Source organism: Numida meleagris, chromosome 2, assembly GCF_002078875.1.
Source record: "Numida meleagris isolate 19003 breed g44 Domestic line chromosome 2, NumMel1.0, whole genome shotgun sequence".
Lineage (NCBI taxonomy): Eukaryota > Metazoa > Chordata > Aves > Galliformes > Numididae > Numida > Numida meleagris.
The window spans coordinates 37,805,688-37,819,550 of record NC_034410.1 but is presented as its reverse complement, the minus strand read 5'-3'; the positions used below and the strand labels follow the sequence as shown (position 1 = coordinate 37,819,550).

Here is a 13,863-nt window from a genome sequence, read left to right as displayed (position 1 = left end):
TAACACAGAATAATACAAAGAAGATGTTTGTTTCTCTGCGCATTCACAGTGCAGCTGCAATTGGAAGTATTTTGTGCTGAAGCCTCAGCTTCTGTAATAAAAACCTGATGAAAGGACTGGAAAATATGCCCTATAAAACTTACTCTAAAAACTATCTGCTTGCTTTAAACCCTGAAGGACTGAGAAGTTACATTAGTACCTAATTAGTGTCCAAAAGTTTGTATTTATTTAGGCTTGAAACAAGGTGTAGTTTTTAACTGCATGAGGTAAGGAAGAACTTACCAAGATTAAGTGATTGGCTTTCCATTAATAAAATGTGTATTATAATTCAGCTGACAATTAAGAGTAGTCTTATGCTCCATGTTAAGAAATAAATATTGAATAAACACTGTGTTCTACCCAGTGTTTCCACTGAAAAAGAATATGTTTCCCTCCCGCCCTGGTTGTTTGTTAGAAAGTAGAAGCACAGGAGAGAGAAGACGTTCTGGCTGGTATGGTTGGCAAACCGATAAAAGGTAAAGTTGGTAAGCCCAAGATGAAGAAACTTCAGTTGGAAGAGACCATGCCATCACCATTTGGTAGAAGAATAGTTCCACAGATTACATCTGCCATGAAAGCTGATGCCAGTAGGAAATTGCTGAAAAAGAAAAAGGTAAACCAAACTGTTGCTGTCGTTAGATTATTTTATTGCTGCATTTTTCTGTGCTGATAACATAAATCCAAACCACTAGACCTCATTAGTACTATATTTATAATGTTTTGCTGACTTAATGCATAAATTAATTAATACTGGATTTATTTTATTGTATGTTTGAAGGCCTGTTACGACTACTTATTGTTGAGGAGTTTTTGTTGTGTTTTTTTCCTTCCAATACTATTAAAATTGTCAATATACTAGTCTACTTTCATTTACTCTCTTCTAAAAACTGTTTTGTTGAAATATAAAGGCATAATTTTATTTTGACCAACTTACTAATATTTTTAGGGTGATACTGATTCTGTAGCAATAAAAATGGAATTTGACGAAGAATTTGGTGGCGTGCAAGCTGAGGGTGGTGGGGATGACTCAGTGAATACAGGAGCCTCAGCAACTAAAACCCCTAAACCGAAGAGAGAGAAGAAGGAGCCTGGTGAGATACACTTGCACAGTCATCATTAAGCTTAAATGAGTACTAATTTTGCATTAAGTGTATTTTTAACACATTATGAGAAGGGAAATATACTGCAGTTATATGTATTTAATCTCATTTTCTTCCTTGAAGAGATGTGTGGAAATACTTTGAAACACTTCGGTATTACTTACAGCATACATAGAGATTAAAAGCAGAGGTAGTAGATGCTCAAGTTAAACATGTTGGCATTTCTATTATGGTTCTCTAGTTTTAGTAACTTACTGAAGTTTCTGTTAAGTATCCTGCTTGTCTTGAGGTGGGGATCTTCTATTTTCTACATATGCTTTTGAGGGAAGGGATCTAAATCATTGAATATGTGAGTAGAAAAAATAGATTATTTTTACATAACTATGGAAATATAATATAAATAATAAAATATAAATGTATGATATATAAATAGTATAAATATTTATAACGTGTACAATACGTAAATATAATGTAAATAAATAAAAATTGAAATATATAACAGCCCTTCTGTCATTGAAGGGCCAGGCACTTAGTCTCAGAGTACAGAATAGACTGCAGAACTTGATTAAATAAACTTATTTTCTGATTGGCATATTCAATCATGCTGACTTTTACAAAGTATGCATGTTATGGTGCGGCAAACTAACCAATTTCTATATTAAACTTTCTTTTTTTCTCTATCAATAGGAATTCATTATTACTGTTTGAGAAATGTTCTGGTAATTGGGGCAGAGGTGTGAGAGGCAGCAACAAAACAGAAAGCTAAAGAAATAAAGAGAAGATTTGAGTATGAATAGATAACGCCCACGAATTGATAAGCACCCTGAGTACAGTTACGACTGAATCCACCCTAGCCGGTGTTGAGCCAGAGTCAATTAGTCCAGCTTTACCTGAGCTTGCCCTGCGATTTTATTATACCACCTCCAACAGAGTATCCTCTGCTTCCCAAGTTAATTGGATTTTTCCAGTAACTGTACCTGACCCAATTCTCTGAATAATGGAAAACTGGTCTTTTCCTGAAAAGCTCCAGTAACCTTTAAAAAATGGAAATTTCTAAATGCTAAAATGCTAAATGGAAATGCTAAAATTTCAAATTAGAGACTTTTATGCTTTTCTGTCTTAGAGCAAATTTGTTTGGCACCAACAGGTTAGCCTCTGTATGAAATTTTCATCACGTTCTTAAATTTTCCTTTAGGAAGTAAAACAAAACTTACAGTGTTTAGAGAAAACTTTTTAAGATAAATTATGCTAAGTTTATGCAACATAATAGAAGAGGCAGAAGTTTTTTTTTTTGTTTTTTTTTTTTCCCTGACTGTAATAGATGCTTTAATTTGTTACAGGTACTAGAGTGAGAAGAACACCATCATCTACAAAATCCAGTGCAAAAAAAGTGAAGAAACGAAACCCATGGTCAGATGATGAATCCAAGTCTGAAAGTGATTTAGAAGAGAGTGAGCCTGTGATTATTCCAAGAGACTCTCTGCTTAGAAGAGCTGCAGGTATTCAAGCTTTTGTGAAATGTGTCCTGTGGCAGAAAGTTTAAAGTGTTAACCTATGTTTTCCTTTGATCACAGCCTTCCTCAAGGACATTATCTCCTGCAGATAACTTGCATTGTATTCTCTTCACTGTGATGTTTGTGAAAAAGCCCTTAATGGCAAGACCAAGAGTTGCTGTGAAAGATTTTGTAACTTGATCCAAAAATCTTTTATCTTATCCAAAATACTAGAATAGAAATTACTCACAAAAGTTGTGAATTATACAAGAAATGGAAAAGGAATACCATTACAAAGAAATTACTTTAATGCAATTATATTGTCCAGCAAGGCTCAAAGACCTAACTGGCTGCAAAAAAATATAACTGAAAAAATCAAAGCAGTCAATGATAGGCAAGTATCAGAGACTGAAAGTTTGAAAAATATAGAAATATTTGATAGCCTAAGAAACACAACAAGATTTTTCTGGAAAATTGTTGATCAACTTTTCAAGCACTCAATTAGGAAGAATGTTCAAATTATACCATCAAGAGAAAAAGATTCTTATTCCTTAAAACATATTTATGCAGTAATGTCTTCATAATGCCCTTACGAAGCAATCTGCAAATGGCGTCAGATCGTAGAGTCACTGAAGTTGGAAATGATCTCTAAGATCATCTAGTCCAACCAGAGAGGCTGTGGATGCCCTGTCCCTGGAGGTGCACAAGGCCAGGTTGGATGGGGCCCTGGGCAGCCTGGTCTAGTATTAGATATGGAGGTGGGTGGCCCTGCCCGCGGCAGAGGGGTTGGAGCTTGATGGTCCTTGAGGTCCCTTCCAACCCAAGCCATTCTATGGTTCTATGAACCATCCACCTACCACCAATGTTGCCCACTAAACCATGTTCCTTAGTACCACATCTGCATGTTTCTTGAACACCTCCAGGGCTGGCCTCAACCACCTCCCTAGGCAGCCTGTGCCAGTGCCTGACCACTCTTGGAGAAGAGGTTTTTCCTCATATCCAAACTGAACCTCCTCTCGTGCAACTGGAAGCCATTCCCTCTCATCCAGTCTCTAGTTACTTGAGAGAGGAGGCCAACTCCCACCTGGCCACAACCTCCTTTCAGGCAGTTGTAGAGAGCAGTAAGATCTCCCCTGAGCCTCCTCTTCTCCAGACTAAGCAATCCCACTTCTCTCAGCCACTCCCCATCAGATTTGTGCTCCAGTCTCCTCACCAGCTTTGTTGCCCTTCTCTGGACAAGCTCCAGGGCCTGTATTCTTTTGTGTACTGAAGGGCTCAAAACTGAACATGGTGCTCAAGATGCGGCCCTACCAGAGCTGAGTACAGGGGGACAATCATCACCTCCCTGCTCCTGCTGCTCACACTACTTCTGAAGATTGGTAGCAGTTTAAATTATGTGCCTCTGTTCTTCCAGACTCAGATAAGGTTTTTTTTTTTTCTCAAGTCTTTCATCTTATATAATCTGAGGCAGGGATTGCTGAGTGACTTCCCCTTTTACTTATTTGTGTGGTAACATAACTATATTGAAATGTATAAATATGTATTTTTCTTTTAGCTGAGAGGCCCAAGTATACATTTGACTTCTCAGAGGAAGAAGATGATGCCGATGATGATGATGATGCCAACAATAATAATGATTTGGATGAGCTTAAAGTAAAAGCCTCTCCAGTAATAAATGACAGAGAGGATGAGTTCGTACCCTCAGACAGTTTAGAAAAAGATGAATATGACTTCTCCCCAGTCAAATCAAAGCCATCTCCAGAGTAAGTACTGTAACTTGGCAGTATAGATTATTTAATAATTTTTTTGAATACAAAAGTCTCTAAACGTAACTGATGGAATATTGATTAATTATTAATCTACATGCAACATGTAAAATAAAACGCATGAATTACTGGGGAGGAATGAAAGTGTATATTATCTCTGGGAAGACGTGGCTTACCAAGTTGTGATACAGGGTCAGTAATGTCATCTGTTAATTGCATTTAGTAAAATTTTCTGTTTTCCTTCTTGCACCAACTTGGTATACAGAACTATTGATAAAAATGTAATACTGTTAATTTTAAATGGTTACAATGCATGACAGGATAGTGATTTTATTAAGGATTTGTCTGCTGAAATGCTAGGTATATGTTACAATGCTAAAACAATAATTTAATCTCTTACGGACGCTATAATGTCCGCATATTTGAGCATGTAGCTAATGCAATTTATGCAATTTCTTCTTGTGTCTGGAAGTAGAAAGATGTCTCAAGAGAAGAAAAATCAAGATTTTGGGAACATTTTCTCATTCCCATCTTACTCTCAGAAGACAGATGATGGTGAGCTTGTTTTCACTGATCTATTCACCATTAGCAATTGTTACAGAATATATAAAGGGATTTACGTCATAAATGGAAACTTAATGCAGTAGTTTTAAGAATAATGATTTCAAGATTTATACAGGGGAAGAGGAATAAGAAGTTCTGATCCTTAGAGGAACGCAGCTTGTATTGTAGACAAGAAAGTCACGGTACACCCATAGCCTAGCTCTGGTATCATTAGAGTGTATCTGTGAGACTGATCTTGACTGTAAATGATAAGGATGATTTAAAATATGCTGTGAACAAATCTTATTCTGAACATACTCTGTGGTTATAGATACAACAAAATTGGACAGTGATGAGGAGGATTCTACTCCTGTTTTCTCATCACCTTTCGCCCCAAAACAAACAGAGAAAATTCTAAGTAAAACAGTAGCTGCTAAAAAAGGTAAGTGTAGGACTACCCTGTAAATTAAGCCCTTTTTTAAAGTTCTTCACTTCCACCTTTGCATCATCTTTTCACATCTTAAAAGTGGGAATAGCATTCATTTATTTCAAATTCAGTGGCATTGCAGGAGAGGGCGTGCATTGTGCTACTCTAATTGAATCAGTGAATGTCTGACTGATTCCCAAACACTTGAAGACTTTTTAATCATCAGTAGTAAAGTTCTGTAATACAATGAGTGAAGATTATTATTAAGTCTTTTATGATAAACTTCTATTTTAAATACAAGAGAGAACTGTGTGTGCAGTAGCTAGGCATGGATGCAACTTAGCATTCAACCTCTCTCTCCCTCTGTTTTTTGAAGGTGTGGATGCAATTAGTTGTCACTAACATAGCAATTATTACAGACAATTGTATGGGGTTTTTTTGTGACTTCAGAGCTTGAATTTTGGAAGACAGGAAGCTGAAACTGAAGAACTACTTTTTCTGTCTTGTTATCTGTACAGCCACATTCCTTCCTCAGTCCAGGGAAAGTAGAAGAATAGTTAGGGGTTCAGCTTTGTCTCAGACCTTGATCAATTTGAGATGAAATTTTCTGATCTCTGGCATTGACTACAAGGATCAAGAGACTGCTGAGCTTGGTTTCCATGCGCTATTTGAGAGGTCTGTGGTTCTGGTGCTTTATTAGTAAGCTTAAGAGGAATCTGAAAAGCAGTCTTACTCTCTTTGATTATATGCAACTGCTCACCTTGAATAACCCAGCTGTTCAGATTCCAGCAGTGAGAATTACCCTTTGTATCAGTTGTAGGACTGGTACCATTCCCAAACTTTCTGCCAAAAATGTGATCTTCTTGTGAGCCTGCATACACTGACCTCAATGCAGACCTCCATTTTACATCATGATACCTAGAGGAGAGCTTTGGTGACCTGATCACTGTCTAGTTGCTCTCAACGATGCTTCCAGTTGTGCAGCCGTTGGTTGTGTAATCTAAGATAATGGTTCAGCACCTCACTAGGGTTAGTACAGAGGGAGATGCGTGTTCTGGAAGCCATGGGCACTACTGCTTTAGCTCCCCGATACCATTTAAGAGGTCTGTTGTCTTTGTACTTGCTGTTCTGCAGGCAGGTTTCCCAGGAGTTGGCCTGTGGTGACAGGCTCTGTTCCAAACAAGTCTAATGTTTGTGACAGTGTCATACCACTCTTTCATTCTCCAGTTATTTCCTTCTCCCCAATTCCTTGTCTGTCAGTGAGAAGCCTGCCCATCAGTTAACAAGGAATTTGAGGACTGAGGGCCACCTGAACATAGTTATGTCTCATAGTGTTGTGTGCTGGGTAGTACATGTCAACGGAGCAAACTTTGCTGCTGCTTAGTATGCAGATTTCATATTAATGGTACAAGGAATTGTGCTTCGCACAATTACCTGGCCAAAACTTACACAGCACTGTAAGAGGATGTCTTGAAACTCAGCCCCTCATGTTGATTGTTGCCTCGATCAAACATTGATCTCTTTTATTAAGATTATTGTGGCCTGAGTTTCCACTTGTCATCTTCAAATTGAACCTTCAGAATCATTCCCTCTCTTGTCTCCTAGCCTAAGTGTCGTATGCAGATAAAAAACTGTTTCCTTTATGAAAGCCTTTGTTCCGTTATGGGACCTAAAATCGTGTATCTTTGGGTAACACTGCCCTCTGCCTTAGTGATACCTACCTGCTTACTTTGGTGATGCTTTCAGTTGCTGTGTACTTTTTCCAGGCTTACTGGTAGGTCTTTGTGGCATGCTTTATGCTAATGTAGCTCTTTTGTCTTCTAACTGAAATATCTGTAGAGACCTTTTTTAAGTTGCTTTCAAATATGGTTCCTGAGTTCCACCATAAGCTCTTCTCTCTCCAAGTCTATCTAAAAGGCTGCCAGAGCCTATCCTTGATGCCAAAGAAAGCTTTAGCTTTAATATTGTTGGGACCTGATATTCAGACTTCTCAGTAGGTATCATCAATCACAAAAAGCAGTACAGTGATTCTCCAGCAGGGAGCAGTTAAAGGCAACATAGCCAAAAAGGTCCTGGAGACACTCATCTGTTGTCTGAAGACATTCCCCTAGCAGTATCACAGATGAAAGCTTGAGTACTCAAAGTATCCACATTCCTGCTCTCTGGAGCTTTGTACGTGTCTTATCTCTGAGGTATTCAGGGCTGACTGATAGCACGTAGGTCGGTGGTGTAGCAGAGGGTTTTGTAAAAGGCTGGTTTGTCTTTAAATATATAGAGCACATTACTTCTTGTTCTCCATGGTGTGAAGGTATGAGGGCCGCTCCAAAAGTAATGCCTCCTGTTTTATTGCATTGGCCCATGATATCAGAGGCAGATGTTGGTGGGATGGCAGTAGAGGCTGAACCTTCCCAACAGTATTCCATTACATTTAACTGCCATGCAGCAGAAGGCAGCAGAGGGGCAGTCTGACAGAATGGCGTCTGACGTGGAAGTGCAGGTGAAGCAAAGGGGTGGAACTGAATTCTTCTATGCAGAAAAATGGCACCCATTGACATTCATCTTGCTGAATGTTTGTAGAGACCAAGCAGTGAGTACAGTGAGGTGGTGGGTGGTGCGTTTCAGCAGTGACAGCGGGTCACCTCCACTGGTGCAGACTTTTACCAGCATGGCATGTAGGCTCTTGTTCATCACCAATGAAAATGCATGCCTAATGGTGGTGACTACATTGAAAACACTATCAAACAGTGTTATTGTGCTCTTTGTATTCATTGTAATTTCCATGGAAATAAACAGGAGGCATTGCTTTCGGAGCAACCTAGGTACATACCAATAACTGTCTTTTAAAGATGGCAGGACAAGCTGTGTAGCAGTAATTGAAATTCATTAAGGGTACCAGAGATATGTGTCCTCCCTGTCCTTTCTGCTGTTTTCTGAGGTTCTTTTTCATTGGATTAACAGAAAACAACACAGATGCATTGTGCCTCAAAGACCTGCAGTAATCATGGGAAGGGTTGTTCTGCAGTTGTGGCAAAGGTTGTACCACTGCGGAGGCAGAAATGGCACAAGTAGCAAGCTGTTCTGTAATGTAATGTATCGGAGCATGTTTTAAACATCCAACTTGGAGAACTTCTGTTGCTGCTTTAGATAACAGTAACCTGTTTTGTGCTCAAAAAGATGAAAGAGTGTTTAATTAAAAACACTGGAAATGTAATGAACTGATACGCCTTAATTAAAGTGTGACAAAGGAAACCTCCTGTTTATTCCTCATAGTTCTAACATAAAAGTTGACGTATGTTTTCTCAGGCGTAGGAGGCTCATCTCATTTTAACACCTGCCATTTATGCTGTCATCTAGTAAAATTTAATATTTCTAACCAGTATGTGAATTTAACATATTCAGTATCTCTAACTCCTAACAGCAAAAGTAGATGTACCACCTAAACCTAAACGGGCTCCCAAGGCCAAGAAGATGGAAACTGTAAATTCTGACTCGGACTCAGAATTTGGCATTCCAAAGAAGACTGCAGCACCCAAAGGTAGTAATTTAGGTGTGGTGCAGATAAGCATCACACAATGTCTGTGCTCTCTGTAACACAGGTTCGTGATTATATTTCAAGGGAAGCAGAACCACACTGATTAATTAGTAAATGAATCACCAGTAGATTACTCAGCCCTGAGCTTTTTCTATGACAGCAATAGTTCACTGGCGTTTCTTGACAATCAGTGCTGTGACCTTAGCCATTGGGAATGCATTTAATACCTCTAAACCCCTTTTAATTGCTCACCCGTTCTGTTGGATGCTGCTTATTTTCATTCTGTGAGCTCACCTTTATACTAGTCGGTCAAAGTCTGACAGTTGGTAGTTGTATTCAGTCGGGTTTTTTAAACCAGTTCACTGGTATCCCAGTTCTCAGTCCTAAGAAGAAAGCGACAGAAGCACCGCAGCACAACCAGAGATTTCATTGAACACTGCAAAGGGAAAGGATGTGCCAGTGCTGATAGCTGCCGTTAACAGTAAATTCCTAAGCTGTGAAGGTGCATTAATGCTGTGTTATCAGCACAAAAAGTTACTGAGGACTTGCAGTACTTCACAAGTCTGGAAGAAGTTGAGCTCATGAGGTTTGGCCCTGTCTCGAACTGACAATACGGATTGCTAGCGCGAATGGTAACTCCAGGAGAAGTATAAAAGAGAGATAAAGCTGAGAAAATCAACTGTGTTGTATTTTACGGCTGTTGTAAGGAAGCTTGAGCTGTAAACTGAATTTCAACTTTACACGTAGCCATGATAAAATGTAGCAGTGTCACCGGTGTGTTTTTTTGTTTTCCAGTTTGCTCAGCTTTGTTTTATTGAAATTATATTCTCTCACCTAGGAAAAGGGAGAGGAGCAAAGAAAAGGAAAGCATCCGGCTCAGAAAATGAAGGCGAATACAACCCTGGGAAGAAGACACCTAAATCAACACCAAGCAAGGTCAGTTCTCGCTGCGGTCCTTGCCGCTTGTCCAAGTAACGGATGACTTTCAGTAAGAGATGCATGTTGGTGTGGCGGGGTGCCGACGCAGGAGCCGGGCTTTAGGTGTGGTTATGTATTAGCTGTTAGAGAAGAGTTGCTTCACATGTGAATGCCAAGATGCAAAATGCACAGAGCTTCACAAAGGATTTGTCTTTTCTTTCCCAAAGAAATCCAAGAAGGCCGCTTTTGACCAGGATTCTGACGTGGAAATCTTCCAGTCGGGCTTTGCCCCTGAAACTGCCCCGAAGCCCCGGACAGGCCGGGCGAGAAAAGAAGTGAAATATTTTGCGGAGTCTGATGAAGATGATGATTTTGATATGTTTAATTAAGTGCCCAAAGAGCACGCAACTGTTTTCCAACGACTATCTTGTGTTGTCCTTTTGGTCCCTTCTGTCGCAAACTTTTGTACATTTATTTTATGTGATAATGTAATTGATGGTTTTTATTATTGTGTGTAGGCATTTTAACATTTTGTTCTTACACCTACAGTTTTATGCTCTTTTTTACTCATTGAAATGTCATGTATTTGTCTGACTGGCTTGTAGAGATGTTCTAGACGGCGGTGCTAAAGCACATTTTAATTGTCATGGTTGCAAACAGCAAACCTGCTTTTTGAAATGAAGTTTAAACATTAAAAAATGGAAAACTCTCTGTCTCGTGTGTGTGCCGTTTGGGGCGGAGGGACCACTTCCACACGGGTGTTTTTTTAAAATAAATATATTTTATTCTTTGCCAGGAGACTCCATGGAAAAAGGTAAACAGTATATGAACATAGAAAGCATTGTTAAACAATCTCAATGTACAAACAGAGCCAGTGAAAGTACATCACAGACTTGCTAGAATATATAAAAAAAAATCCACTAGTGCTTTAAATGAAACCTAAGAAACTGACACTTTAAATCTGTTAACCATTCTACCACAGTTTTCGCTCTGCTTCATGGTGATTGAACAAGGCCAAGAAGGCAGATTCTCTCCTTGTGTTTCTGGAAGTCCTGTCTGTACTTCCCTAGCACCCGGAAGGCCGCACAGCCCAGCTCGTTCCTGGCGGTCGACTCTTAAGGAAATACCCTGGACTCACCCATTGGAAAGCTGTCAATGACTCTGCTGGTTATCACCCCACCAAGTTTCCCTAATGGCTTGTGAATAAGTAAACAAAGACACGGTAACACTGAGAAGTGTTTCTGCCTTGGAGGCTATCATTACTGTAGAAATGTAGGAGTTAACGGTGTAGCTAGGTCACCAGCCAGGTAATAAACCACTTTTTAAATTTTAAAGTGACATGAACAGTGGAACAAACGACATCTGAATAACTGATCCGGCAGTTAGTGCCGACGCTGATGTCTTTCCTGCGAGTGCAGTGATTTTTGGATACTTTTTACAAGGAAGGAGATGCAAACTGAGGGCATCGAGGAGAAGTTTTCGAATTAACTGATCAGACAGTCCTTTACATTTCCTTTTCTGGATGTGTACAGTAGTCCATTTCCTCTGGTTGGTGTCTTGATCGTTTTAGGTATGAGAGACAAAAGGAAAGCACCAAACATCCAGTACAGAAAGTACAGCCATACATCTGTATGTACAAAGTCATCAGAAATGCAACCGGAATTTAAAGTTTGAGATCTGTCTTGTCACCATGCAGTCTTGAATGTTCAGAAGAGAAAACAGAAGCTTAACTATTTTTTTTTTTTTGCATGAAATGGCTGATTTAGAGTTTCAAAAGTTTGCATTTTCTATTTTAAGAGTTTAAACAGCAAGGAGTATATATCGATACATATGAAAATTTCTTGGTCCTTGTTGAGTTTTTATCTATATATATATACATATATAGATATATATTAAGTCCAGAAAGTAAGCAGCAGTAAAAATGTTTTTTCTTGCTTTTCATCCCTGTACATAAGGTGTTAGGAATGTCTGAAGTAGCTGGAAAATGTCTTATTGCACCATAGGGGATTGACTGACACTGCTGTTATCCACTGAACTAGGTGAGATACTGGGACTGTGTTCTGCAGTGTTTCCATTTGAGCTTGGTGTCAGTGGTTCGTGTCCTTCAGAGTTCTCCAGCATTTCTTGAATAAGAGGTGGCATGGATCCAGGAATTTCCATTTTCAATGTGATGACACGTTCTGCACCTTTAAGAAGGAAACAAAAAGAAGTCCTTTCCGTTAGGATGAGTTGTGCAATTTCTTTTTCCATAGCATCATCAGTAGTAATTTCAGGGCATGTCATTTTAATGGCTTTGATGTCTCCCTCTATAGTTCTGCATACAGAATTCTGTAAGTGAACGCCTTCAATTCATAGCAGGAAAACGGAGCTAGATGAGCTCTCCTTAACAAATTGATTTAAAATGGTGATCGCAGCAGCCAATAGCACAGCACAGTAAATTAGATGAACCGCGTCTTTTCACAGAAGGAACCAAAATGGTACTAAATGATGCTGAGAAATTAAAGGCAACTGCGAGCGCTTAGGCGGCTTTATGAATTGGAACGTACTTCACAGCTTCCAAGCTGGATGGGATCTGCAAAGCCTGCAGGAGAACAGAACGCTGGGGGCTCCGTGCTAAACAGGTGCAGTGCAACCTCAGAAGTAAACACTGCCGCACAGCAAACTGCGGAGTAAGAACCAGAGCTTAACAAACCCTTGTTTTGTAAAAGAAGCAGCTCAGCCAAATGGATACGATGGTGAAGCTGCCTTCTGGGGGTTGCAGGTGTTTTGTGCTGATTAGTCACAAAAGTACACAGGAAGGCTGTTTACATCTGATGTAACTGAAGTTAACCAATGGTGTAGTACTTCCCAAGTGCAACAACAGGAGTTTCTATGGAGAGATGGCTTTGCAGGTTGTTGTGTACAGGATTAAACAAAACCACAACATTAACCCAGACTGCAAGCCAGTAGGTAATTCTAGTTTAGGAGGGGAAAAAGCCGCACAATAAAGCTTGTGGCTGCCAAGATGGGTTAAGGCTTCTTGAAGATGACACCCAGCAAAGACCAAAGTGCACACTGCACGCAGTTCTCTCATAACTTGCATGTGACTTGGGGTTCAGAGAACATTCATCACTTCTTGGCCTTTTGGCTAAGATCAAGTATTTTTTTAACTCTAAATTGGAGAGAGATGGAAGTGAGGGCTGGACCATTAGGTGGATAAAGAAATAGTTGGCTGGTTGGATGGTCACAGCCAGAGTTGTTGTCAAAGGCACTATGTCCAGGTGGAGTCCAGTCATGAGTGGTGTCCCCCAGGGGTCTGTCTTGGCACCACTGCTTTTCAATATCTTTATCAGTAACACAGACAGTGGCATTGAGTGTACCCTCAGCAAGTTTGCAGATGACACCAAGCTGAGCGGTGCAACTGACAAAATAGAAGGACGGGATGTCATCCACAGGGACCTGGACAGGCTCGAAAAGTAGGCACACCTGAACTTAATGAGGTTCAACAAGGTCAAGTGCAAGGTGTTGCGCTCGAGATGGGACAATCCCAGATGTGAGTACAGACTGGGAAAACTCCTGGAGAGCAGCCTGGCAGAGAAGGACTTGGGATTGCTGGTGGATGAAAGGCTGGGCATGAGCCAGGAGTGAAAGCCTGCAGCCCGAAAGGCCAACTGTATCCTGGGCTGCATCAGAAGAGGGGTGGCCAGCAGGGAGAGGGAGGTGATTGTCCCCCTCTGCTCTGCCCTTGTAAGGCCCCGTCTTGAGTACTCTCTCCAAGCAAGGGGCCCCCAGCACAGGAAGAATGTGGAGCTGTTGGAGCATGTCCAGAGAAGGGCTGCAATGATGATCAGAGGGCTGGAGCATCTCTCCTACAAAGAAAGGTTGAGGGAGCTGGGATTTATTAGCCTGGAGAAGAGAAGGCTCTGGAGAGACCTCACTGCAACCTTCCAGTACTTGAACTTTTTACACGGTCTGATAACAGTAGGACAAAGGGGAACAGTTTTAAAATAAGGGAGATTTAGATTAGATGATAGGAAGAAATTTTTTTACTCAGAACATTGTGAGG

General features: G+C 40.2%; 2 protein-coding genes across 11 annotated transcripts in view; one reads left to right on the top strand and one right to left on the bottom strand.

Moving 5' to 3' along the window:
• Nucleotides 1–10,527, top strand: part of TOP2B (topoisomerase (DNA) II beta) — a 64,330-nt gene extending 53,803 nt beyond the window's left edge. Inside the window, exons 28-36 of one of the 4 annotated variants that reach the window (XM_021385642.1) lie at nucleotides 455–652; nucleotides 986–1,130; nucleotides 2,480–2,638; nucleotides 4,188–4,395; nucleotides 4,874–4,953; nucleotides 5,273–5,383; nucleotides 8,787–8,903; nucleotides 9,739–9,836; nucleotides 10,046–10,527. In XM_021385642.1, coding sequence (XP_021241317.1) covers nucleotides 455–652; nucleotides 986–1,130; nucleotides 2,480–2,638; nucleotides 4,188–4,395; nucleotides 4,874–4,953; nucleotides 5,273–5,383; nucleotides 8,787–8,903; nucleotides 9,739–9,836; nucleotides 10,046–10,207 — 1,278 coding nt within the window. In that variant the 3' untranslated portion in view covers nucleotides 10,208–10,527. Of the gene's footprint in view, nucleotides 1–454; nucleotides 653–985; nucleotides 1,131–2,479; nucleotides 2,639–4,187; nucleotides 4,396–4,870; nucleotides 4,954–5,272; nucleotides 5,384–8,786; nucleotides 8,904–9,738; nucleotides 9,837–10,045 lie in introns of all 4 variants that reach the window. The other 3 variants (XM_021385641.1, XM_021385645.1, XM_021385644.1) reach the window with 3 other exon arrangements.
• The window catches only part of RARB (retinoic acid receptor beta), a 326,955-nt gene continuing 324,590 nt past the window's right edge, over nucleotides 11,499–13,863 (bottom strand). For all 7 annotated transcript variants that reach the window (XM_021385647.1, XM_021385648.1, XM_021385646.1 and 4 more), the window contains one exon: nucleotides 11,499–12,004. In XM_021385647.1, the coding sequence (XP_021241322.1) occupies nucleotides 11,808–12,004 (197 nt within the window). In that variant the 3' untranslated portion in view covers nucleotides 11,499–11,807. The remainder of the gene's footprint in view (nucleotides 12,005–13,863) is intronic.